At 39.5% G+C, this 26149-nt stretch overlaps 1 protein-coding gene across 1 annotated transcript in view; it reads left to right on the top strand.

The window, feature by feature from the left end:
* nxn (nucleoredoxin) overlaps positions 1–26149 on the top strand; it is a 64336-nt gene that overhangs the window by 29159 nt on the left and 9028 nt on the right. The window contains exons 2-6 of the mRNA XM_024277308.2: positions 17420–17537; positions 22559–22692; positions 23731–23831; positions 23916–24022; positions 25970–26149. Of these exons, the coding sequence (XP_024133076.1) occupies positions 17420–17537; positions 22559–22692; positions 23731–23831; positions 23916–24022; positions 25970–26149 (640 nt within the window). The remainder of the gene's footprint in view (positions 1–17419; positions 17538–22558; positions 22693–23730; positions 23832–23915; positions 24023–25969) is intronic.

Raw genomic sequence — 26149 nt, 5'->3', positions numbered from 1 at the left:
CTACCCATGTTTGTTCTCTGTGTGGCTTTGCAGCTTGATTCTGCAAGATTAAAAGAGTTTGTTGCTTAATTTATATGTAATGGAGATTATTTAATCTAAAATGATTAAGAAAAGTGAAAAAGAAAATTGTTTTCTTTCTATTTAATTGTTTCAATTTGTGTTTGGCTGTTTCATTTTTCTGCTTTTGGTGTTCTGTGGCTCCTATTAAAGGGAGGACCTTCTGCCCTGGCCCGGAAACACTTAGTGTAATTTGATGTATTGCTTTATTTTGAAAAGTTCTGCTCTCATTCCTTTAGTCCAGAATTGAAGAAAGCTGCTTCTCTATGTTTGTAGAAAACATTGATCACATTTCCCAAGAGAACCTTTTCCAAAAATCGAAAACTTAAAAAAAATATTTTCTTGTATTCTGTCTGAAGAATTTTGATTAATTGTTCTCCTTCCGCTTTTTATTTTTTCATTTTTTTGGTGCTCTGCAGTTTCTATTAGGTTAGAAGAAGTAAAAGTGCTAAAAGATTAACTGATGCAGGCCAGTTTTCACCAAACCTCACAGGATTTTTTAATGTTTTGATCTCTGTGCCAAAAGATTCAACTGATTTTTAACTGCGTAACAATCACAGGCAGGATATTTTTCTGTTCCTGTGAGGGGAAAAAAAAAAAAAAAAAAAAAAAACTATCAGAACTTGGAGGGGAAAAAAGGCGCCTGCATGTTTTATCGACTTTATGATTGTTGGAATGCTTAAAGAAGAGCCAGCTGCTTCTAAAAATGTTTTAATTGATTCCAAATCATGTAAAAGCCATTCAATTTGGGGGCTTATAAACTTAAAAGACTGTAAAATAAACATTTTTTTTTTGCTTCAGTCAAGCAGATTGAATACATATGTATAACACACAGCTGGAACTGATGGCAAAATCACTAATACTGTCTCTTAGAGAGTCTATTTGCATTATCTTGCATAGGAAAGTCTGGTTTTATTGTGTTTAGTTGACCATTACTGAGTTTTTTTTCTAACATCCAGCAGTTTACGTCAGTTTTTTTTTTTTTAAGCCCCACACTTTTTTAAGTTCCACAAGAAGCGATTGTAGCAGTTGTGTCCAGCATTGTTTTAAATCATAGACAGTACATAGAGAGAACTGGACTGATTATCCCCTCCCCTCTCGCGTTCCAAACAGGAAGTACTCACTGGTCCCAGAAAGCCAAAATCCCATGAACTTCTATTGAAACATAAACACCTATTACTCTGTAGTTCTGTTAGTCAGAAAAATTGGTCTTGCTCCACTGTCTCTTTTTATCATGATCTCGTTAAACCTACTTTTTTTCATACGTTTTCTTTATTGCAAGTTATTCAAGTTATAAACTAGCCAATCAGAGGCTTCCATAAGAGCATGAAGTGCCTGCTGGCCCCACCTCCAACGTTAGAAGTGTTTGACAGATTTTTCCGACCAATCACTGATTGCGAACGTCGTTTGGTCCCAAAATGGTGAAATCGAGCGATACTCGTACCGCAGAAAAATGGCGACTAAATTGACATCATTTCGTTGGGACCCGAAGTAACAGCCTTGTTTGTCCATCTCTATTTATGTCAATGCTTTAAATCCTCTGCAACACTTCTGAGCAACTCCGCCAAGCACGGCAAAAAGCTGCATTCGCACCAAACACAATGCACGCATTAAATTTGCGTCTGCAACCTCTTTTTCAATACACTTCAAATTGGATCCTCAATGCTTTCCCAAAAACTATATTCATAAACGTGATACTCCAGATGGGAGTATCACGTTTATGAATATAGCCTCATCGCTACAAGGAAGCTACAAGGAAGCCTTGACTCTATTTATCTTTTATGATGCACAGAAAACACAGATGATGTTGAGTGATTGGGTTTATTTATTTTGAGCTGTACAAAAGTATTAGTGAGCGGGTTCATGACATTATTTAAAGTCTTTTGTTTCACTGAGATTTAACTTCCACTGCAAGAGCTGCAACAACTGCACTTCTTCTGCGTTGATGTCAGTAGCAAATACGGAAACACACATTATTGGTGTGAAAATATCAAACAGATGAGCTAGTATATATATATATATTTTTTAAATCACATACAAGTCGCTCCTGAGGATAAGTCACACCCTTGGCCAAACTATGCAACAAATTGCGACTTATACTCCACTATTACTATTTATTCCTCTGACTTACCAGTGAGACTTGTGTCTCGTTTCCACTACTAGACTAGTCCAGTCCAGTATTTTGAGTGTTTAAGCAAGCCAGATTGAACCGTATCATTTTTGGATCCCCATTAGGTGTTGGTCCATTAAAAAATGGAATTGGTGCGGAGCCTACGAGGAAATTGGTCTTTACGATGAAAAAAGCTCCAAGAACCCGTCTGTATTCTTCTTAATCTACCGCGATTTCCTCTCAATCCACATTAAATGTTTGTATATACTAGGTACCAAAAGCCAAGTAGAAAAAAATGACCTGCTGACTAACCTCCATTGTTGTTAGCTTCATCCTGTATGCGCCGTGACGGTCCATTTCTTTACTGGCTCAGTCACTTTTGGATCAACATTTGTCTGCTTGATTTTTATTTTTTTTAAAAAGTCCAATGACATTTTAATCATTTGTCTTTTTTTGCTGCATGTCATTTACCAATGAATGGAACTTTCACCAAATCACAGCTTGAGCTGTTATTTTTTCCCCTCAAAAAATCGTTTTTAGCACAAGTTTATATAAATGGAGGTATGATGGAGTGATTCGTGCCTTAGGGTTACATCATTTTTCCCTCAAAGCTCTCAAATTGCTGAAATATCACAGGAATCTCGTCAGGAGCCAAGTCTTGGAGAGTCATGGAGCCCTCCACCTGTAACTCCTGAAGGGCTTCAGATCTGCTGTCAGGCGTCTGCAGCTGAATTTCAAACAGAGCAGACTCTTTTTCATGTCACCTGGCTCCTTTTTTTGATAAACGGAGTTGTAAGGAGACTCGGCTGCTTATTTTACCTCCTCGAATGAAAATCCCAACTTCAAAAAGCCGAAGGAACCAGAAGCTGTTAAGCACCTTTTTTTTTTCTTGTTTCTGACATGCTTCAGAAGTCTTAAAGACAAAGTTCAGTCAAAGAAGGGTTTGCATGTAAAGCGATATGAGCAGAACAAGTGTGGCAATTACAAAAAAAAAGTGTCTTCCCGTGTGGAAGTTTAACTTGAAAGCTTGGCCGTGTTTTCTTCTGTGGATGAACGGCTGCTGGAGGCAGCAGGGAGAGGAGAGCGGCCGACTTTGAGGTCGGGTTGTTCCAGTCGAGCTATTACAGGCTTGAACTTTGAACCTGTGGAGGGGCCCTGTCAGTCAGCCTTCCACCAGGGTGACGTGACCCTGAAAATTGACTCTAATGTCTTTAGGCCTGCCGTGTCTTGACGTCTGTTTTACCCTGCTTTGATCCGCTCAGCTGTTTCCCGACTCCCACTGTCGCGCGTTCAGGGAAGAAACTCCTGGTTCGTTTCCGACTTGGCTTAGCAGGTTAACAGCAGTTGACAGGAAATCCATTATGGGTCTAAGGGGGAAAAATGATTAGATCTAAAATCCCAAATATGAAAAACTTTAGCTTTTGCTTGGTTTTTAATGTTGTAAGGGGAGGTTTTTAATGCTGTTTGCTCAAAATCTGGGCTGTAATGTTGTGGTTAATCATTTACTGAATAAATCACTCCACATGTGTGCTTTGCAAACCCTTTTTCTTTGTTTTATTGTAAGGTCACAGCATTTATTCTTTAAAAGAGTTTTTTATAGGATTAGCAGCACTTCAAAAAACAAAAGTTTCTCTCATCTTTTTAGTGTGGAAAAAGGTACTCCAGAATAAAAGAAAAGAAATGCTAAAAAGTGGGGCTAAAAAGTATTCAGTCAGCCACCAACAATCCCACACACTCTGCCCGGTAACGTAGGAGTGGCTTCATAAGGATTTCAAGGTCCTAGAGTGGCCTAGCCAGTCTCCAGATCTCAGCCCCATAGAAAATCTTTGGAGGGAGTTGAAAGTCCGTGTTGACCAGCGACGGCCCCAAAACATCACTGCTCTAGAGGAGATCTGCATGGAGGAATGGACCAAAGTACCAGCAACAGTTTGTGAACATTTTTTGAAGACTTACAGACAAATGTTTGACTGCTGTCATTGCCAACAAAGCATATATAACAAAGTATTGAGCTGAACTTTTATCAACCAAATACTTATTTTCCACCATAATTTACAAATAAATTATTTAAAATCTGAAAATGTGATTTTTCTGTTTTTTTTTTCTCATTTTGTCTCTCATAGTTGAGGTATATCTATGATGAAAATTATAGTCCTTTCTCATCTTTTTAAGTGGGAGATCTTGCACAAATGGTGTATAATTTAAGGTATTTTTTGAGGAGTTCATACAGATGCATTCCATAATATTTTACATTACAAATTAATACTAATTTCATGCCCACGTGATCGGATTTTATACTTTAAAGCAGGATCTTCATCAATTTGAGGTTTGCTTACGTGTGTGAAATGGTGGCTAAAAGCAGGATCTTGTCTGCACTATAAACTATTCAAGAATGTGTAAAACTTGTAAAAATGCTCCCTTTAACTTCAGTCTCGTGGATTCCCCGGAGTACCAGCGGAAGTTGTAAGAGAGCGGAGAAAAAAACAAAAAAACGCTTTGCTTGCTGAGTTGTTACCACAGTTTCTGACCTTAAGGATCCAGAAAATTGATGGATGTTTGTTTTAAAGGCTTAGTGGGAGTGTGGCTCTGTACATCAGGCCTTTCATAAAGGGAGGCATAGCCTGAGGTCCTTTTGGCAGAGCATCACAGCTCCAAGGACTCTGCCTGAAACACAAAGGTGACCTGGTCTCTAATGTTGGAGCCCCTGATGTCTGTAGCATTCTGAAGCCTGCCAGATCTGTGCCATCAGAGTTTTTCAGGGAAGCACTTTACAACTCTTTTTTTATGCTTTTTTTAATTTTTCAAACTGGCACTTTTTAATTTAGGACTTTCATGTGTTTCTTTAATTCATATAATGTAACAGAATACACAATTCTTTAAAAAAAAGTGTTTTTTAAAGACCCACTCCAATAGAAATCCTGTTTATGTTGTTTCTAGCATGTTTTCTATGATGGAAAGCACATGAATAAAATTGAGCTTAAAGAGTCGGGAGCAGACAAAAAAAAATTATGTTGGAAAAAGCTTTTAACATTGTCATAGGAGCTACTATTGGTTGGCCATAAGCTTCCTGCTGCGCTCCATTCCAATGCATCCGCTCGCAGACAAATAGATCCATGTACGTCTTCTTTTTTAGTGACATCTGGCTCAATTGTACGACTGGATAGCTCCAACATTTATCGCCATTTTTGTTGTACCCGCAATATTATGCTGGAGTTGTAGTGAGGGAAAGTGTAAACGTATGGATGGTGGCAAAGGACTCTGAAGCAAATTATTACTGAACAATTGCTACTCTGCAGAAACTATATCCTAGAAAACAACACAGGTTTTTAATTTTGTCTAAAAAAAGCATAATCATAATTAAAAGATCACTGGAAACACTTTTACAATAGATCAAAAGATGATTGGAGTGGGACTTTGAGGTATAAATAAACCTATTTTAATGTTTTAGGGTCTCATTCTTAGTGGTATTAAGCATCGGTGATACTAGGGTAAAGTTACAATGTTTTCCGCATTGACATTATATGCTTGTTTTATTGCATTGAAATCTTATAGCCTTGGAAATTCGATTTGGCCACTTTGTGCACCATTTAATTTAAATTGAATGAAATCTGGACCTGCGAGACACGTCAGGGCCTGACACTGATGGAGGAGGCGGATGCGTCTGAACATGCGTTTGCCGCGATGCGAAAACGTTTTCAGGCTAGTGATTTGTGAGAAGAATAATCCCGAGAATAAAGATGGCGTGGAGTGGAGAAGGCGGGCGGTGGGAAGGGCAGCTGTGAAGGATGCGATGGGGGTCCAGATGTACAGCCCGGCTATAAAATGCATGGGGCCGGATCGCAGCTGCAGCCAAACAGATGTGACTTTTACGGAGGATCTGACTGAAGGAGGAAATGGGTTTAATGGGTGACTATAAAGAGTCTGTGTGGAGCCTTAAGCTGCAGATCTGAGTGGAGATCTGCTAACGAGAAGAAGCAAGAACATTGTAGCCTTAGAAGTCTACACAGCATTACTCTTTCTCTTTTTTTAATGCATTACCAGCTGATGAAAGATTTGTGTGAGCTTGTGAAATATGGAGTTGTATGTTGTCATGTTTGTGTGTGTTTCTACAGACATTTTCTGTTCTTCCTGTCAAAAGTCTGTGGTTTATGAGTCTGAGCAGACCCGGGCGTCACTGTGATTTATGAGGTTTTCTGATGCCGTTCAATGGTGTGACTGGACGAAAAATGGGCTCCCAGTCTCCAGCTAGGTGCTCAATTCTCAACACTTTTGGTACTTAACATGCATGTTCTACATTACTGAATGTGTTCACGCCCAGAAGGCTTCATTTCACGTTCCCTCTGTGGAATTAATGAGTCTAGATATGATCTAGGAGATGGCGTGTCTGGCATCGAGACTCACCACTGTTCTTTGTCACAAAAATTCATCATCACCTATAAAAAAATAGAAGATCAAGATAACCCATCTTAGAAAAAGAATAATAGTTCAGCTGTTAATGGATAGACATTAATATAAACTCTTTGCACGTTTAATCTGATGATGGATTTTTTTTTTTATGAAGCGGATCAACTTGCTTTTTTTTATATGGAAATGAATTTAGGAACATCTGCGACAGACTGGCGACCTGTCCAGGGTGTACCCCGCCTTCGCCCATCAGTAGCCGGGATAGGCTCCGGCACCCCGCGACCCCGAAAGGGAAGAAGCGGTCAAGAAGATGGATGGCTGGATGAATTTAGGAACATTTTTAAATGTTACTTAAAAGGGGTAAAACACTTCCTCTTAAGTTAGTCGTGCATATATGCACATCCAAAATAGTGATAGAGCTAAAGTGCTTGTGGCCTCGTGGTAGAGTGTCCACCCTGAGACTGGAATGTCGTGGGTCCAAATCCAGGCAGAGTCATACCAAACACTAAAAATTGGGATCCAGTCCCTCCCTGCTTGACACTCGGCAATAAGGAGTTGGGTTGGGGGGTTAAACCACCAAATGGTTCCCAAGCGCAGCTGTGTCTGCAGCTCACCAGCTCTTCTGGAGAACAAATTTCACACATCTAGACGCGTGACAACAATGTTGTTTTACTGTATTCCCAACAATCTATACATCATAAACACTTTCGACATACCTTCATAGATCTCCTCAGTAACTGCCTTGTGGCATGCCTCCACCGTACGTTCAGAATTGGTCAACAAAATATAAACTTTGATTAAGTGAACTGTCCCAACAGAGGATTTCAAATCTTAGGATTTCTTTCTCTAATTGTTTTGCCCCACCCTCGTAATTCCTGGCCAGTCACTGAAGAGACCTTTAGTCATGTGATTTTTGTTTACTAGCTTTCATTCGAAACAGAAATGTCTGGTTGACGGCAGTCTGGGTACAGCGACCAAGGGCAAGTTTCAGGACTCCATCAGGACCAAATTTAGACCAACAGACTTTTCCAGTCTGAATACATCCTATATTCTTAGACATAAATCCAAATAACAAATTTTAATGTTCAAAACAAGCAAACTTTAATTAAAGATTCTAAAAACATTACTGTAAATTCATCTTTTGTCATGTTCTTATTTATAGTCTAAAGAGATTTTTTTTAAAACTTGTGGTTTAACAGATTTCGTTTTCATTTGGTTTTTACATTTATCTTATAGCTAAAATTAAATGGATAAAACACAATCGGCCACTGTGAGATTCATTGGACACAATCTTTAAGATTCAGTCTTCTTATTCCTAAACGCCAATAATGGCTCACATTTTCCCGTCAAATTCCCATTAATATTAATGGGATGCTGTTTTGGGATCGAGGGCGGCGCTCGCCGGCTGACGCAGAGGACTCCATGAGGAAGAGGGGGAGTGGTGGGAGTTAAATGCGGGGGGCAAACAGAGGTCACAACAGGGGAGCTGTCTGAATCCCCCCCACCTTCTCAGGATCCCGCTGCTTCAGCAAGCACTCCAGGAAGTCAGAGTACCAGAAAAGCGTTAATGGGTGGAATTAATGCACAGCTGCTGTGAGCCTGTCTGCCGAGTCCAGAGACGCAAAAGCCATTCACGGGAGTACATAAAAAATCTAGCTACAGGCTGATTTTACTTCACATTTGCTTGTTAAAATGTGAAAACCGCTGAACACTGAATGGGGTTACGCGGTTTATCGTTAGGACACAGTCATTCGTCATCTATTAACGCAGAAAGAATGTGTTGTTTTAGTTACCGGCGCATAAATGAGTGAAAAATGCACCAGGCTTTCCAAGTCATGTGTTGGCCAATCAGCACCAGACTGTAAAGCCAATCTGAGAGGTGGGGCACATGTGGGGGGGGTCACACTAAGGTAATTCAGAGCCAGGCCTGCTTTATATCATCTCAGTCTGTCAGAGTCTGCAGGCTTCGACTTGATGGAACACAGGCTGATGTCAAAGTTGAAATTATCTGAGAAGTCTTGACACCGTTCACATGGCAGGCCTCCATCTTCAGGCAGGGAGGTAAATCATTACACAGTTTAATGATTAAGCAGCAGGGATTGACTTTACAACCTTGAATTCAAATGGATGTTTAAAGAAGACAAGTTATTATTTTTTTTTAATTCTTACAAATAAGTTTTATTAAAAGTGGAAAGCTTTTTACACTTGTAAATGAGTTTCCATGTTTTCTTATCCTGTGCTCACTAAACACTTAACTTTATACTTTAAAGTGGTTAAAGTGGTTTTACCCCAAACAGAAAGCAGATTTGTATAAAAACCAGTAAAGCCATAATTTGCTGTAATTTTATGGAATATGGCACCAATAACCCCCCTTGTTTGAGTCTTAAACCATAAAACAGTACTTTAGTTTGAAATACTGCAAAAGAAATAAATACAATTTTATAAAAAAAAATTAATCTAAACGTCCAATTAAGTGATAATCACAAAAATTACTTCTGCAACTTCCCTCTATTTTGATTTAAGTTGAGTTTTGAGTTTAAAATGGTTTATTTCAAGCAAGAATGCATGTGAAATACAATCAACAGAGGTTTACACCTGTACAAAGATATGTCAGATATAAGAAAACTAAGTAGTCTGTTGTGTTAACATTTAGGATAAAATGTTGCATTTCTGTTCAAGCAAGTAGCCTCAATGTAAAGGCTGTGTCACACAAACACAGCGTACATTTTGTGCATTTTCCAAGTATAAAATTTTAGTCTTTTGTGATACATGCGTGATAAACATAATTCTTGTGTTTGTCATTCGTCAGTGTGCAGAGACAGTTGTCAAGAGTGTTGGCCGATGGGACTTTACGTAAATTGAAAATAACGTAGTTTTTGCATTTTTTTGTATGTAGTATATACAGAATACTTGCATAAATCTTGCATAATTGTGGGATTTTTTTTTTTTTGCGAAATTCATTTGCACATTTCTGGCTTTCCATGACTGCTCAACATGTGTCTAATGAACTTTTCACGCATGTATTATTGAGGCATAATTTTTTTATATAACATATTCGACACATAATCACATATATGTCACATATACACATATATACTGGCAAACATTATGTAATTGACACACGAATCACAAATAAATTGCATATACACAGCGCAATAATTACAATTCATGTATGATACATGTATTGTGTAACAGCTGATCTGTCACCTCTCCAGCCATCTATACCGAGTGAAAGGTCTCCCGCTACATTTTTAAAATCACAACAAATTTATATTTAAAGAAATAAAAAAAAATAAAAATTAAAGGTTTTTGAAAGCAAAAATATTTTTCTTAAATTGAAATGAAATGTTTAAAAAGACCATAAGAAACTGAAGAACATTGCTGATTGGATGAAGATTTTTTCCATCATTTCAAGCAAAAGTTATTTGCGATGAAGCGATTCTGGATATGCTCCGTATTTAATGTAAAACTTTATGATTATGCAGACATTGAAGAAGTATTTGAAAAAACTCAAACGTCAAAAATGCATTTTGTCGTCTAATCAGGGATGTCCCATAGTACCACATTCTTGGATGTCCTGGTGTCTTTTGTTTTGCAACATTTCATTTTACTTCCTTTAAAATACTTATTTTCAGAATTTTTTTTCTTTTTTTGGAATTGTTCTGATTTCTGGAATTTTGTTTTTAAATCAAAAATATATATTTTTAAATTCTCATTATGATCTTTTATGTTTTTGCGTTGAGGGATTTGTTGGTGTGATTTGCACTTCAGGGCCACCGTAGCTGTGTAAAACAAAGAGATGGGCAATTCAAAACAGGAGGCAGTAAACGGTGGGTGGAGGGACAGAAGCAGCTGACGGAAACACCACTGGGAGCAAAGAATGCGCCTCCCCGCCACGGTGACCCTTGACCTCGGTGAAAGTCGGCCTCGGGGACGGCCCACTCCTGTGAAGAGACAATGCTGCAGATACCTACTGAGCTCTGGCTTTTAACCCCCTCACAAAACCCCCGTTCCCTTCTATTTAACATTGCCGCCTTCACAACATAAAAACCGCGCCTGGGTTTGAATTTAAGAGTTGGAGCCTGTATTCAAGGTTTCACTTTTGTCCTTCTTTAGAAAACTGATGGAAGCGGGGGGGTTAGAACCCCACCCTCCTTTCGCTCTTTCCTTTCACTTCATTCATCCCCTCTTTCACCTCTTTAAGGTTCTTTCCCCTGTAGCCCTTCTGACATTCTGGCACCTGTTTTCCTCACAAAACCGTTTATTTCGCTCTGAATTATTAACTAATGGCTCTCTAAGTGTCTGACACTTGGTGACATGTCCCGACTCCATGCAGGGGGGAAAGGAGTGGCTGGTTGCCTTAGCAACAAGATGGGCCTTTTTATATATATATATATATATATATATATGGGAAAGAGGCAATTTAGCTCGTCTCTCCCGTCTGCTTTCTGCGAGATACGCAGGCGGCATGATTCGCCCACTGAATGCCGTGGAGTTATTAGCAGCGGGGTTTCACACTGAAGAGGGATGGTGTGAGGTCCGCATTAGGATCGCAGCTCTGCAATTTTCAGAGGAAGCACAGCTTGTCATCACAAAAGGCTCTCTGGTGCATCTCTGTAATGAGAGTGGGGGAGAGAAAAGCTGGAGTGGGTGACCTCTTCTTTTTCAGAGGTAAATCTGTAGATCCATGAGAGAGGGGAAAAAAATGAAAGTAGGAAACATCCAAACAAATACTGGTTCAAAGTACTGTTTAAAAAGGTGTCTCTGAAGGGTAAAATTGTTCAAAGTCTAAGATGTAAAAAAGTGATGATGGAGGTCATCAGTTTGGCTTTAACTGGGATGCAGATGGATTTTAGCATCAAAGGAGTCATGCAGTGAATCTGTTGAGTGAGCTCCCATCCATGTGCGTCTGACCACAAGTTGCTGTGGTGTGGGCTGAGGCACGGCCAGGAGGAGGGCTTTCTTTGTAGCCTTTAAGAGCAGCAACTTGCGTTTTTCCAAGTGGATACAGGCAGTTGCTGACTGAGAGGAGCCTCTGGAGCGGATTGAGGAAAGGCGGGCTCCGGCCTGGAGGAATGCGAGTCAAAACGGGCTGCAGGGGCCCAGTCGAAAACGCTTTTGTAGCGGCGGCAGCCTGGAGGAGGCAGTTTCCCAAACTGCTACCTGAGGACTGAGGAGGAAAAAACTGAATGTTCCAGTTTTAGCCCCCAAAAATGCGGCTGTCAGCACATGATGAATGAGGTGTTGATGCTGCCTTTGCGCTGACATGTCGGTTTGAGCCCATTTGCAGATGAAGTTGTCCATGTTTCATTCATGGTGATTTCACCGCTTAGAGTTCTTTACAGTCAGAGATCACAGTGCCTGAAGGCAAAAGCTTTGGTTGAAGACAATCTGATTGGTAAATTAACCTATCAGTTGGAGACCAACTCCAAGTGGTCTTTAATAATGATTATGCTGTTTTAAAACCTGCGTTCGTTTTTTTGGGCATAGACTCTACAGAGCGGCAATAGTTCATTAGAAATGTTTCCTCCAAGTTGTGGATGGGACCTTTAACCAGGAGCAGTCCTTCCTTCCTGTTGCTGAGAGCTCTCTGTTTACACGCTCTCCCACTAGCTTGCAACTCCTCACAAACTCAAGCTAACATTAGCCGTGCAACAAAAATAGCCAGCGAGATTGGAGCTGTTTTGAGCCAGATGCTAGCTTGGTCGAGGAAAATGATAGATTTAGTTGTCTTTGTATTTTCTACGTAAGAAATACAATCTTTTTCAAACAGCATTTTTTTTCTCTTCCCCTGATTCACAATGATCTGAATAAAGAAATACTCAAAAATATCATTTTAAAGGGTAACCAAACATTAAATCAACTTTTTTTGTCTTTTGACTTCTATAAATGGGGCTTTAAGAGTGCTGTCTGTTGGTCTTTGCCACATTTATGACAATGAAAAAGCATTAAATTCCTAAAATTGTAGTGTTGCCCCTACAGGTTGAAACGAGGTATTACAGCGGATTTATGTGATTGGTCAACTGGTGTAAGTCCCACGTCATTTCAAGTTTCATGTTTGCAGCTCCAGTGTAAAAGCATATTTGATTCTGTAACGGCCTGTCGTTATCGTGTTAGCTTTAGCATGGCTCATAGGTGCTTCGCCTTCAAAAATCCACTGGCTTGCACAACTTTCTAGTGGAGTTAGACAAAAGTAGTTTAGCGCAATTGGCATTGAATCCAGCAAAATATATCCTAGGGATGGGATTTGCAATGAATGTTTTACTTGGAATTGCTTACGTAATATGCTAGTCTTTATTAGCTTAGCATGCTAGCATCATTTTACCACTCAGACAAGGGTCTCCTTCGGTCTGGACAATGGGCAACTGCATCTGGAGAAGGTGGAGGAGAAAGCATCACTTTGCTTAGTACCACTATTGAAGCGTGACGACATTACCTTAAGCTAGCCTCACTGTCTGTCAATCACAGATCCAACCACTGGATTTTCAATTTTAGTTTCTTTTTTTCCACATCTATTTTGCACCTGTATGACTAAAAAGCGAACTAAATTCTACTGATCTCTGCACCCTACCTCAAAAGCACACACAGATTATCAGCATTTGTCCCCCATTCAGTGTGCAGAGATAAAGGACCGAGGTCCTGTCAGCACCACAGCTGGATTCCTCTCATGTCCCGAGTTGTGAAGAGCTCCTTTTCTTTTGCAGAGGCGTTGTTGTAATAAAGCAGCTAAAGGGAGCGTCTGGCAGACACCTCCGGCCCGATGAAAGCTGATCTACGAGATAAAGCTCGCACAATCTGTGGCCTGAGAATGTGGGTTGGAGAGATGTCTGTCACACTGTGCCTCAGTCTCTGTGGATCCCCACCACCATGTAGTGACCCCCGGCTGGATTTCACTGCAAGTCTAAAAACCTACATTTCACAAAGGCTTAAGCCAAGACTAAATCATGTGTTTGAATTATAGAGCGTTTGTGGTTTTCCACCTAAACCAACCTGCATTTACTGTGCATGGTGCGGCCATAAATTGCAGCAGTGCACAGAGGCATAAAGCGGCTGCCGTGCACTCTGCTGAAACTATGGATACAAGAATCAAGACTATTTCCCTGAAATGCCTCATTCACACTCAAAGAGCTTTGGATGATAAATGAATGCAGTCAATGAACCCATGAAGAGAATCCCTACTTCCTTTTGATTAGCCCACATCTTCAACCCTGTTGCTCGTGCACACACTGGCCCCACAGCGGACTGATGTGCTCTCCTTTTCTGGATATGGATCAACAGCAATGCATGATCCAATTAGTATGATGAGCAGCAGGCGTAGTGTGAGGCTAATCCTGGCATGTCTTGGATGGTAAATGGATTCCTGGTATGGATTTTTACCTCCGGGGAGTTGTTACAGTTTGTGACCTCTCTGCAAGGGTTATTGGCACAGTTAAACCAGTGTGTAATGATACGGTCAAACATGCGGCTTACCTTTGTCCTTACATATTCTTGAGACATTAGAAGAAACACAATGAAGGGAAGCAGTTTTTTTATTTTTGTACATCATGTGACCTGATGATAGCTATTGTAGAAAACAAGACCTCTGACTTAAAGGATAGAAGTGAAACAAAATTATATACAAATTAAGCTTTTTTGAAATAAAATAAACAATTAATTTTACAACCTTTTAACGACTTTTCCATGTTTTTAAGACCAAGTACCAGTCAGAATTTTACAGTTTTTATTCTTTATTGTTGACAAGAACATTGTCCATTTTTTTATTTTTGTCAAGTCATGTCTTTATGGTCAAGTGTTTTTTTATCGTTTATGTATGAAAAGAGAAAAGACTTTCCAAAAGTATAATTAAAAGTAATAGTTGGTTGAGATTTTTAATATGCAAAAGTATTTAACCTTACCATTTTTCCCCCTATGACCTTTGGGTTCATTTAAGGTAGGAATCTGTTTGGACAGCTGTTATTTATCATTTTAATACTCACATTTTTTTAACATTGCTAGTTCATTCTTGATAAAGCCAGTCTTATCCTTCAGCTTTCCATGATTCATTACCTGCTCAGATTAAACAAAGATATTTGATTGTGCAATAATGTGGTAGTATTTTTATTTTTTATTTTTTAGAGATTTAGAACTCTTTAGGTCATCTGCAGATTAGAGCAGTTTAATAATTGCTTCTAACAGGAAAGCAGCATTTTTTATTTTTTTTTATTTTTTTTTTTATTGATTAGTCTTTGATTGTGCAAGTTGTCCCACTTAAAAAATGAGAGGACTGTAATGTTCATCTTTAACTCTGAGTGACTAAAAAAAAAAAAAATCAGTGAAATCGCATTGTTTGATTTCTTTTTAAGCATTTATTGTTATGATGGAGCTGAAAGCCCGTTTTTGGTCAAGAACTAAAATTCAAGTTAGAGTGCACCATAGTAACAGCTACAATGTCTGGAAACCTGGTGAAGACCAAGAACCAGAGTTACATTACAAGTAACGGGCTGTCAACTCCTTCCATTGATTCTCTATTGGTTTGAGGTCTGGAGACTGGCTAGACCACTCCAGAACCTTGAGATGCTTTTTACGTAGGCACTGCTTTGTAGCCATGGCGATATTGAGATCATTGTCCTGCTGGAAGATTCAGCAGATCTTGATGAAGGAGGTTTTTGGCTCAGTCATCCATTCCTTCACAATGATCAAGTCTTCTTCATGCCTTTGCAGAAAACCAGATCCAAATCATGATGTTTCCACCCCCATGCTTTAAAGTAGGTTTGGTATTCCTAGGTAGCAACTTGGCATTCTTACACGTCAAGGGATGTTTATATCAAAGAGTTTCTTTTTGGTTCTGTTGGATCAAAGGTCATCACATTTGTGTTAAGGTATGGGATTTTGTTCTTGATGTCCTTTGACACTTCTTTAGTCTTGGCCACTTAAAGACATAAGATACGTGTCTTTAATACCAGCTTTTTGCAAAGAAGGCCAGATTTGGTTAAATGAAAATATGTGATTATGATTTTTAAAATATAATAAAAAAAAATACAATATTTCTTTTTTAAGTGAAATATTGTCTGGTACTGTCTTGGCATATATCGGGATACATATCGTACCATGACACAAGTATTGCGATACATATCGTATCACCATACACATCCCTAATGTTTTCAGACAAAAACTATAGTTTTGAAGAAAAGAAAAAAGTTCAATTTTTGTTCAGTTTACTTCGTTATTTATGTCAAACATGTCTCATATAAGCAAATAAAACTGCTTTTTTATGAATAAATATTAATAAACATTCATAAGTGATTTGATAAAAGATGTTTTGTGTTTGTAGAGTTTTTAGTCAAATGTAAAATTCAAAAGGTTTTAAATTTGTCACAAACACCGTAACAGTCTACATCAAAAAGTGTTTATTGTTAAAGTCCAGTTGGATGTTGTTTTATTGTCTGAGCCGGTCATGCATCTTTTGTAATAAATGGGTCATTCATCCACGCTGAACTCATGGCATTACTTCTTATCTGATTTGTGGATCTAAAGGCTGGAAAGATTTTGCTCTCAGAGCCTCTGTGATCTGCTGCCAAGTGGCTGAGCAGTTGGTAGCAGCACTGAGGGAACAGAACCCTTGATATTGTCTTCCTCTATTCTCTATGAAGAAGTGCTTGTGATTTGTCAGATGTCTTCTGGGTTTTTATCTTTAACCATCAGCAGCTGACAGATGGGGAAAAAAAATTTTAGAAATGAGAATTCTTGCTCCTGAAGGACAGTTTTTTTGTTTATTTTTTACCCTAAAAATGTCTTAGTGGGTGTTTTTATGACAGTTGTTGTTTTGTCCGGTGGCTCTGGTGAAATGTGCGTGTCTGACATGGTCCTGCCGGCTGACAGCAGGCAGCACTCACAAAAAAGTGGGATGTCGGCTTTCGCAGACGGTCACAGTCGATGCCCCTTATCCCATCAGTTTGTGAGCAGGGGAGGAATTTTGCAGAGGAGCCTGGTCTGTGTGTGTGACAGAACTGTGTCTGACTTCCTGACCGACGTCGTCAGGAGGCTCCAGGTCGACACAGACCGTCTGCTGACCTCTCCAGCTCTCATAAGGGTTTCATCTGTCGGGCGTGTAACCCTTACATCAATGAAAAGTTTAACTTTCTGCTTTTAAATGCTTAATTTAGTGAATAAAAGTCAATACATAACAGCTGAGAGCCATTTGGTGACATTCAGATGCATAAGCTGCATCCTCTGTGGATAAACTATCAATCCAGAGACAAAAAAGAAAACCACTTGCTTTCAATTTAGTTCAAAGACCTTTTATTTTTCTTCTTTCCTTCTGTTTAAATTCCCAATCTTGACTCAGGATTTGCAGAGCAGCTATGTCTGCAGCTACAGGAGCTGCAGGGAAGGATAGTATCTCCTTTTTTTATAGAGCTGTTTTCAATTTCAGAGGCATAAGGAATAAAAAAACATGCTCTGAGATCTTTTATCTGCTATTTGATGGTAAGAACTGTACCATGAATAGTTGATGCACACATATCAGTCTTTAGAACATCCATTTCTGATCCAGCGACTGTTGTATTTGGAGTCTTATAAATCTTTCAATGTCCAGAAGAATTCATAAATATCTTTCCAAATATGAAGACTATATTCTGTACATGTTTTTTTATTCTCATACATTATAGAACAGTGATGTCTGAGCATTCCAGTTTTGACGAACGTCAGAGGTGGTGAAAGTTGTGAAGAGTATTTCGAAAGGGGAACATGGTCCCAGGAGGGAGAGTGTTTTTAAAAACGCTTAAATTATCTGGTTGACAAGCACTTAAAAACTTCCTCAGAGGATTGTCCGTCATGTTTTACTAAGTTCCCTTCTCCTGTTTCTCTTTGCAGATGAAGCTGTGGAACAAGTACAAAGTGACCAGCATCCCATCTCTGGTGTTTGTGGACGCAGCCAACGGGAAGGTTGTGTGCAGAAACGGACTTCTGGTGGTCAGAGATGACCCCAAAGGTGAGTTTCAGCTTCCTGTCAGGCTTACCTTTGCTCTCTTTAATTTCCTCACAGATACTGCTGGGCGATATGATGATTCATATCGTGTAGACGATAGAAAAGGGTCTATGCCATTTCTCTTCTATCATTTCTAACCTAATTCTATTGAATATCTGTACCAAATATATATTTAAATAACCCAAGACAATTGCGTTTGTGTGTCCTGTCAGTATGCAGACTCAAAATGTATACAAGAAGATAAACCTAAATTAAAAAGAGATTCTTAACTCTTGTGGTTTTGCTACGTAAAGCTGCTTTACATTATTTGATTCTTACTCACTCTTTACGACAGGTTTTATGTTACTTACCACATGAGTGTAGTTTGAATCTCTGTAGTCAATGCAGACATACACCTACACAGGCAGCCCAAGAAAAAGTGATTTTAGCAAAAAGATTACTGTGATTTGGTTGTATTTTGGATTCAAGGCATCCATGTGGAGCAGAAGATAGTAATATTCAAGCCATGCAAGAAGGCTTTTCTCGTGCCTGATGCTAACATAACAAACCTCTTCTATGACTCAAAGAAAGTCCACAAAATTGAATATATGAGATTTCAAAAAACTCAAAGATAAACCAAGATGTAGAACAGCGGGAGCAAGTTGTTAAGAGCAGGCAGTCTTTCGCACAAGACAAGTGAGAAAACATCCCGCTAAAACGTTACAGATTTCAGAAAGTTCAAGTTTTATGTTTGTTCTCAATGCTGAACATGTGTTTTTCTATTCAAACTGTTGTGGACTTCAAAAAATGTTTCAACATTTTTATATATTTTTTTTACAAATTAAATTTATTCAAATTTATTTGATTTATTTTGTAACACAAAAATGTTTGTTTCTCATTTGAGACTATTCAGTTAAGTGTCACTTAAAAACCGTCAGAAAAAAAATGAGCAATTACGTATTTTAAATTTTTATTAGATAATAACTGAAAATATACTTGATTGTGGTATATTGTGACACAAAAATAATCTAAATCATAATGATGCCATTTTTTCCATATCTTCCAGCACTACCCACAGTAATTTCAGCAACAAACATTTCAAACTTAAAGAAAATCCTCTTTTTTTAATTTAAATCTCACCAAAATAATGTTACAAGAACTTGTTGAAGGTTTTAAGGACCAGAATGTTGCGTAAAAATGTGCAAGCTTTGTAACCTCGAAGTAACGAGCTCATGGGAGGCGTCCTCCACTGCTGTGGGATCCTGTTTAACAGGAGGTCAGACTCATAAATCGAGGCCTGAGCAAGAAACCCGAATGGGAAACAGTTTGAGACGCGGGATCCTAATATGTCCAGGAACTCATTAAAAGCATTAAGCGTTTAAAATGCCAAATATCTGACGCCGAGCTCAACTGCTGCTGCTGCAGATTTTTCCAAAATAACTGCAGGCGGAACAATTCATGACAGGACAGTGAAGGTTTTTCTCTTTCTTAAATATTTATCTATACTTTTTTAGATTAAGGGGTCCATTTTTAACCTGTGTCCTTAAAACCTGGTGTTGTTTTTAGCAAGTTTAGCAGAGAGACCAAATAAAAGCATCGCTCGTGCTTTGATTGCATGTTGCCATCTTCAGATTACATTCATTTCCACTGGGTGTGTAGACACAACACTGGGATGACGGAAGCCCTTAAAAACATTTTTATGGCCTGTTATAACTGCAGTTTTTGTGGCATAAAGTATACTTACATGTGAGGATAAAACGAGTCAAAACTGCAAGAAGAAACTGTGTAACATTCTCATCATCATCATTACATTTCTATGTCTCTCTTATTATTGTGTTAGTTTAGCATGAAAACTGTCATTTAGAAGTTAAACCTTCAGAATTATTCATTGTCTGTGGGGTCATTGTAAGAGTTTTTTGTCTGTTTTAGTTTTCAATTGGAATTGGAAAGCGCTTTGAGCTGCGTAAAGCATTTTTTTTTATAAATAAAGTTTTGATTTTTGATTAAATCTCCAGGTTCCTGAGATCACCGGTAAAATTACAAAAAAAAATCTTAAATGAGACAAAATATAAAGTGGGAAATTTTGATAAAACTTATGTGTAACTCTTCAATCTGAGAAACCGAATGTAATTTATGAAGTTATCATTACAGAATTGAAGATGCATAAATGAAAGAAAATAAGCTAAACAATAACTGTATCTGCATTAATGCTTAAAATATAATGCAATAATGCAACATATAAGGTGAAAAGTAGCCCTTCCTTTTTGTTTAAGCTTAATATAACAATAATAATTTGATAATTTGACATTATTTTGAACTTAATTTTACAATTTACATTTTTAAATTCTTTTTCTGGTTATTTGTTTTTTTTTTGTTTGTTTTTTAACCTTTTCACCTTAAACTATAAAAGCACAAAAATTTAAAAATAATCTTCAAGGTTTCTCCAAACCAGTTTTGTGCAAAGGGGAGATATGTCTGCGGTCCTCTGCTTTTTTATCTTTCAGAAATCGATGCGTTTCTATGATGGTTAGCATCCCTCAGCCTTTTTCTGAGCGCATTTCTCATTGTGACGGATCCGTTCACCTTCAGCTGCTGTCATAAAAAGTTTGCCATCCGCTGAGATCTGAAGGGGGCGGGCGAACAATTCAGAGACCCTCTGCTTTTCACTCACCATGAAAGGCCTGCGTTGAGTGGCTGTGGAGTAGCCTTCAGCGTAAAGATGGAGAGCACTTTTACAATCACAGCAACAATGAAAGTCCTGGCCAGCGCAGTGCAGACGTGTCACTCCATCCTAATGAAGCCGTAGACTACTGCACTCACATAAAGAGACCATTATGAATCAGCCCCACAAGGGTTTATTTATTATTAAGCTTTTAGTGATTTGGCTGAGCCCAATGCATCTCCAGAGCTGGATGGGAACAATGGGAAAATACCTTGAAAAGGAAATGAAAAGTGTGAATGAGAGCCGGACCAAAGCGATTCTGACAGCTCTCGTTGGATTTGAGGATACATCAAAACCGTTTGTGAGTCTATGTTTGTTCATAGTGTATGTTTCCAAAAGCACACGTAAGTCTTTGCGTCCTTGGTTTGACTAAAGTCATTTTTTCCTATGTTTGAATTGTTTCCCACTCCAATCGTATTTTGATCATTCCCAGTGGTCTTTTAATCATGATTTCGAAATTTTTAGCTAAAATAAAAAACTGTCGTTTTTCAAGGATGAAGTTTGTGTAGAGCGGTAATTGTTCATCAGGAATTCACCTTTGAGTTGTGGGTGGGACTAATGCTGTGGAGTAAGCCTCTGCTAATATCCCATCATCCCTTTATTGACACTCTCCCCTGCTAGCTTATAGCCCCCCACAACACAAAGCTAACATTAGCAGTGCAGCAAATATGGCAAGCAATATTGGAGTCATCCAGGTCTATACTTTTGAGCCAGATTCCAGCTGAGATGAGAAAAATGAAGACAAAAAAGGGTCTAGATCAGGGATAGGCAACTCCAGGCCTCGAGGGCCGCATGATTTCCAGATATCCGAGCCCTACTGATTACCTGGTTCAGGTGTGTCCAGCCAATTAGAAGATGCCAGAGCAGGGTATGTTGAAAAACATTCAGGATTGTGGCCCTCGAGGCCTGGAGTTGCCTATCCCTGGTCTATATCATGTTATTCTAAGCCTATTCTAAGTAAACTATTTCCATATACATGATAATATTTTACCTTTGGCCCTCTATAAAACATGTTTTTATGAAATATGAGTTAATTTTTGCGAGAAGTAAGATGCCTCGATCTCTGAGGCTCCGCCTTTTGCTGCTTGTGGGTCCCGCCCTTTTCATGACATCAACCTAGAACCAGCCTCAGCGGCAATCCGTTGTTGTTTCTGCAGATTAGGTGCAAGAGGAACCACTTCTTCTTAGTCGATGCTAAGATGAAACTGTTTTGCTGATAATTGTTGGCTCCTTGGAAAAAAGTGTGTGTGCGTGTCTGTTTAGGGGTGGTGCTGCAGTGCAGACTCCTCCTGGAAGAGGCTGTCCCCCCACGTACATACGTGTGAATGTGAGGAATCAGTCATTTTTGTGGATTAGGAGGGGCTGGTGCTCAGAAAGCAGGGTTGAAGAAGAATACTCAGATGCGTGAATGAGACAAAATGCTGCTTTTTGTGAGGAATTCTCTTTATAAAACACTTGTAAGCTCATAAAACGTGAAAAATCGCAGTCTCGTGATGAGGCGTGGGTTCCATTCCCACTTCTGACACCATATGTGGCGGGGTTCTTCTTGTGGTGAGTAAAGAAATACTCAAGAATAAGATGACTAGGTCTTAAATACACAATGGTTCTCTCCTTATAAAGGCTTAGCCCCTCCCACAGGTCAATAAACCAAACATTTCTTTAAATGAAATGCCTGCCTTATACCTGAAGAAAATAACCTAAAAAGAAGAAATAATTAAGATTTTTTTCAACAGAATCAAGTTTGAAACAAAAACATTATGACAGAAGAAAAGAAAAAAAAAAGGCTTACAATTGTGACATCACTTCCTGTTTTCTATACGTATGATGATGTGTACAATGCTCTGGTTGGAATGTTTGTGGTGGGAAGCCTGGATGGTAAGTAACACTCTATTTAAAACTAATTGTGCACCCTTAGAGTTAAACAAAATGTAGCTGTGGTGAATGTGAATGATTCGGTCGAATGACACTGCTTCGTCACAAAGACCTTTTAAATATATATTTGTCTGCAAGAAATTCCATGTTAAAACACCAAAAACACAATGTTCATTGTAATGGGTCTTTGAACAACTTTTTAAAAAATGACCCCCATTTTTTTAATCCTGAAGCTGAGTGAGCTTTTATTCATCATTTGTACAGTCTTGGTGTATACTTTAAACTAATGTGTTCTTCAACAGTCACTGCTTAAGTTCTGAATGTTCCCGTTTCCTCTGTTTCCTTCCTGCTGTCGAATCGAGCTCAAAGCAGAGCTGCTGCACTAATCTCTTGTTTCCCTTTTCGTCCACCCTCCCCTTCCTCCCTTTCCATTTCTCTTTCCCTCTCTCAGGCCTTGAGTTCCCCTGGGGGCCGAAGCCGTTTGTGGAGGTGGTGGCGGGGCCTCTGCTCAGGAACAACAGGCAGACAACAGACAGCAGCTCTTTGGAGGGACACTACGTGGGAGTGTATTTCTCTGCGCACTGGGTGAGTGCACAGATGGGACAAAAGAACATATACCTTCCAGTAAAAGCTCCTCCGCCGATGAGAGGAAAGGGCAAAGCAGGAAGCGCCACGATAAGAGTGGGACATGACCACTGTGAGCGTCTGTTTACTTTAACAGCGGTTTGTCCCTCCGTCGCCACACCCCCCCCCCAGTGGCATCAAGCTTTTGTCTTTCACTGCTTAGCCTGCCTGCTGATGGCAGGTGGGGGGTCACGGCTCACTGACAGTTTATGAAACCGGACTGTTACTGATGAGACGCAGCTCCTGGTCTGGACCAGGCTGCTCGGCAGCTGCCAGGGCCACGGCTCCTCAGACTTTGCTGGCTCCAGTCCCGAAGTGCTTTGAAACGAAAAGGGCAAGTCACACAAGCCCTTTATTTCCAGCATTTCGAACACCGCATTCCTCTTGGTTACTCGAGCAAATTCGTCCTCTATTAAAGTCATTTTACGATCACAACGTGCCAGTAACTCCGAACGTCCCCAGTACCTGAAATAGCCCATAATAAAGACGTGTTTGACCTTTTTCGGTTTACAGTCTGAGAAACTATTAAACTTTCTTGTTCAGACTTTATAACGAGTTTATAAAAGGTATAAAAGTCAACTTTCAAGCTGACCAATGCTTTGTGTTTTTGACATCTTCTTTACCTTTCCTGTAGTCATGGGTGTCAAACTCCAGACCTCAAGGGCCAGCCCCCTCCTGGTTTTTCAGAAATCCTGTCTCATCTGCTGGTAATCAGGTGTTTTCGTCCAATAAGGAGCTTCAATTTTAGTTGCAAAACAAGGAGGCTCCGGCCCTCGAGGCCTGGGTTCTGACACATCTGCCACACATTTAATGATACCGTCGCTTCACTTTGATCCAGTCAAGGAAACGGGAAAACAAACTTTAACTTTTCGGGATTGAAGATGTTCACTTTTACTGGACTTATTTTCAAGTCTTCCTCACATGTCAAGTTCCTCACATCGTACACTTTTGTGAACTTAAACAAAAAGATTAATTTTAAATTCCTTTGTTTGTCTGCAGTGTCCGCCGTGCCGCAGTTTGACCCGCGTCTTGGTGGAATCCTACAGGACCATCAAAGAATCCGGCCACAAGTTTGAGATTGTGTTTGTCAGCGCTGACAGGTGATGTAACCGTCTAACTGTGGATATGACAGAAGTGAATAATATATATTTTTTTCTTAAATGTGTCCTGTCTGACCTCTGTAGATCAGAGGAGTCCTTTAAGCAGTACTTTAGTGAGATGCCATGGCTGGCTGTACCATATTCAGACGAAGCTCGGAGATCACGACTCAACAGGCTCTACGGAATACAAGGTACATCACTGCTGCTTTTCTTTTGTAATCTTTGAAGCGATTTTACTGTTTCAAAAATAATTTGAGGGTTTCGTTGACTGTACTGGATCCACTCACTTGGCTCTAACAAATAGAGTCAGTTCAGTTGCCTTTTTTTTTGTGATGGGACCATGTTCAAGCCAGACACAGTTAGTAAGCAGTAATTGGTCCACGTCAACATTTCTATGGCAACCACTCTTGCACACGCTTTTAACATATGAGGGTTTACACAGGTCTGCTTTGTCCGTCATGATAAATTTTAAAACAAATGGATACTACTCATACATCACTACCAAATCCAAGTCCCTGATTGGTCAAAGTTTTGACTTTCATAATTCTTTGGCCGTGAGTTTTTATGTAGAGCTCAAAAACTGTCTTAAGTTAATGTTAAAATGGTTTAACTTTCAGTGCACAATTAATAGAAATGTGACTGAAGGCTATCCCATTTGCCAACTTTATTTTATTTTTATTTTCCTTCATGTTTACTACATATTTATTTTTATGTATGTAGGGCCCGAAAACAATCTTAAAAACGCACGAACACAAAAGTCCTTAACTCGCATTTACACGTGTTTACATAGCACAAGGGTCAATTGGAAACGGTTACTCAAACACACATTATATGGAGAAAAAATAGCGGCATCCGATTTGTGTGTGCGTAATTCTTACTATGTTACTTGTCTCTGGATGTTTTGTACCCAACTATGGATTTGCTTGTATGCAAAATGGGCTAAATACGCATTTTTAAAACACTTAAAAACTCTCTATAGCACCTCCCTCCCCTGACAGCGCCTCTGACACAAAGCTGTTCCCCAACAGTGTTTTAAAAATACCTAATTCCACTTTTTTGTATTAATTATTGGGGTATATTTGTTTAAGAAGTGGGAAAATGTCATGTTTTAACTAGATTTTATTCACAATCTAAGTTCAAAGCAGCTAATAAGAAAACTTTCTAGCAGCCTTTAGACACATCACTTACACACAAATCTTGGAGACGTGAAAGGTTTCACATCTGATTTATGCATAAATGTGAATACACAATAGCAAGTGCACACAGTTATGCACAAAATGCATTGTATGGGTTACAAATCAAGAATAACGTACACACAAATCCAAAGTTACACACAAACATACAGACACAAGTTATAAATCATGTATTAGGCACACAAATCAGATGATACTATTTTCTCTCCGTACATTTTCAAGCCCCTGTGTGAACATAGCATCATACTCCAGGAAGTGGTGGTCTTCATTTAGGTAAATATGTCTGTCTTGAATCATTAACAGGTTTTCATAAACTGAAAGACTAGCACAATGGCTGCTGGGTTCCAGCATCAGGCACACACAACCTGAGGAATGTGGATTGTTTTATGAAGTGTACAGTCTGGCTGGCTGCAGGAGTACAGTCCTCATGCTCCCCTCTGAGCGCGTGCAGATGACTGTGGACGATGTTGGCTCTCAGTCTGTCCTGCTAGGAATGTGAGGAATGCTCCGAGCACGAGTCAGCGCTTCACCCCCCCACATTCAGACCTCTGCAGTCCATGATGGCCCTCACCCCTGCAGACTACAGTCCACATGCGCCGACAGGAACACCCTGACTCATGCACCATTTGCTGTCTGATGGTATCTGTTTCTGATAAAGCTGTTTACAAGGTTAAGGCAATCACAAACATTGTGGAGGCAAAAAAAATCCACAAAGCATTCCCACAAAAGACATCAGAGGTGAAGCAGACTGAGCTACAGGGGGTTAAAGTCAGCAGAAATATCCTCTTGGCAAATAAAATCCAAGTGGGAGAGGGAAACGTCTGCAGCATGAAACGATAATTGAAGGAAATGACCCAAACTAACTCCCATACTCTGACCCATTTCCTCCTCTCCTCTGTTTGTCTTCCTCTCCCATCACACTGTTTTTATCCTTTATCTCTGCAGGTATTCCCACCCTGATTCTGCTGGACACAGAGGGTCATGTGGTCACTCGTCAGGGCCGGGTGGAGGTCCTGAACGACCCGGAGTGCCGGCTCTTCCCCTGGCACCCCAGACCCGTGCTGGAGCTCAACGAGTCCAACGCCGTGCAGCTTCACGAGGGGCCCTGCCTCGTCCTGTTTGTCG

This window comes from Oryzias melastigma, linkage group LG13 (assembly GCF_002922805.2).
Source record: "Oryzias melastigma strain HK-1 linkage group LG13, ASM292280v2, whole genome shotgun sequence".
Lineage (NCBI taxonomy): Eukaryota > Metazoa > Chordata > Actinopteri > Beloniformes > Adrianichthyidae > Oryzias > Oryzias melastigma.
The sequence above is the reverse complement of the archived record's forward strand: the minus strand, read 5'-3'. Positions and strand labels throughout refer to the sequence as shown.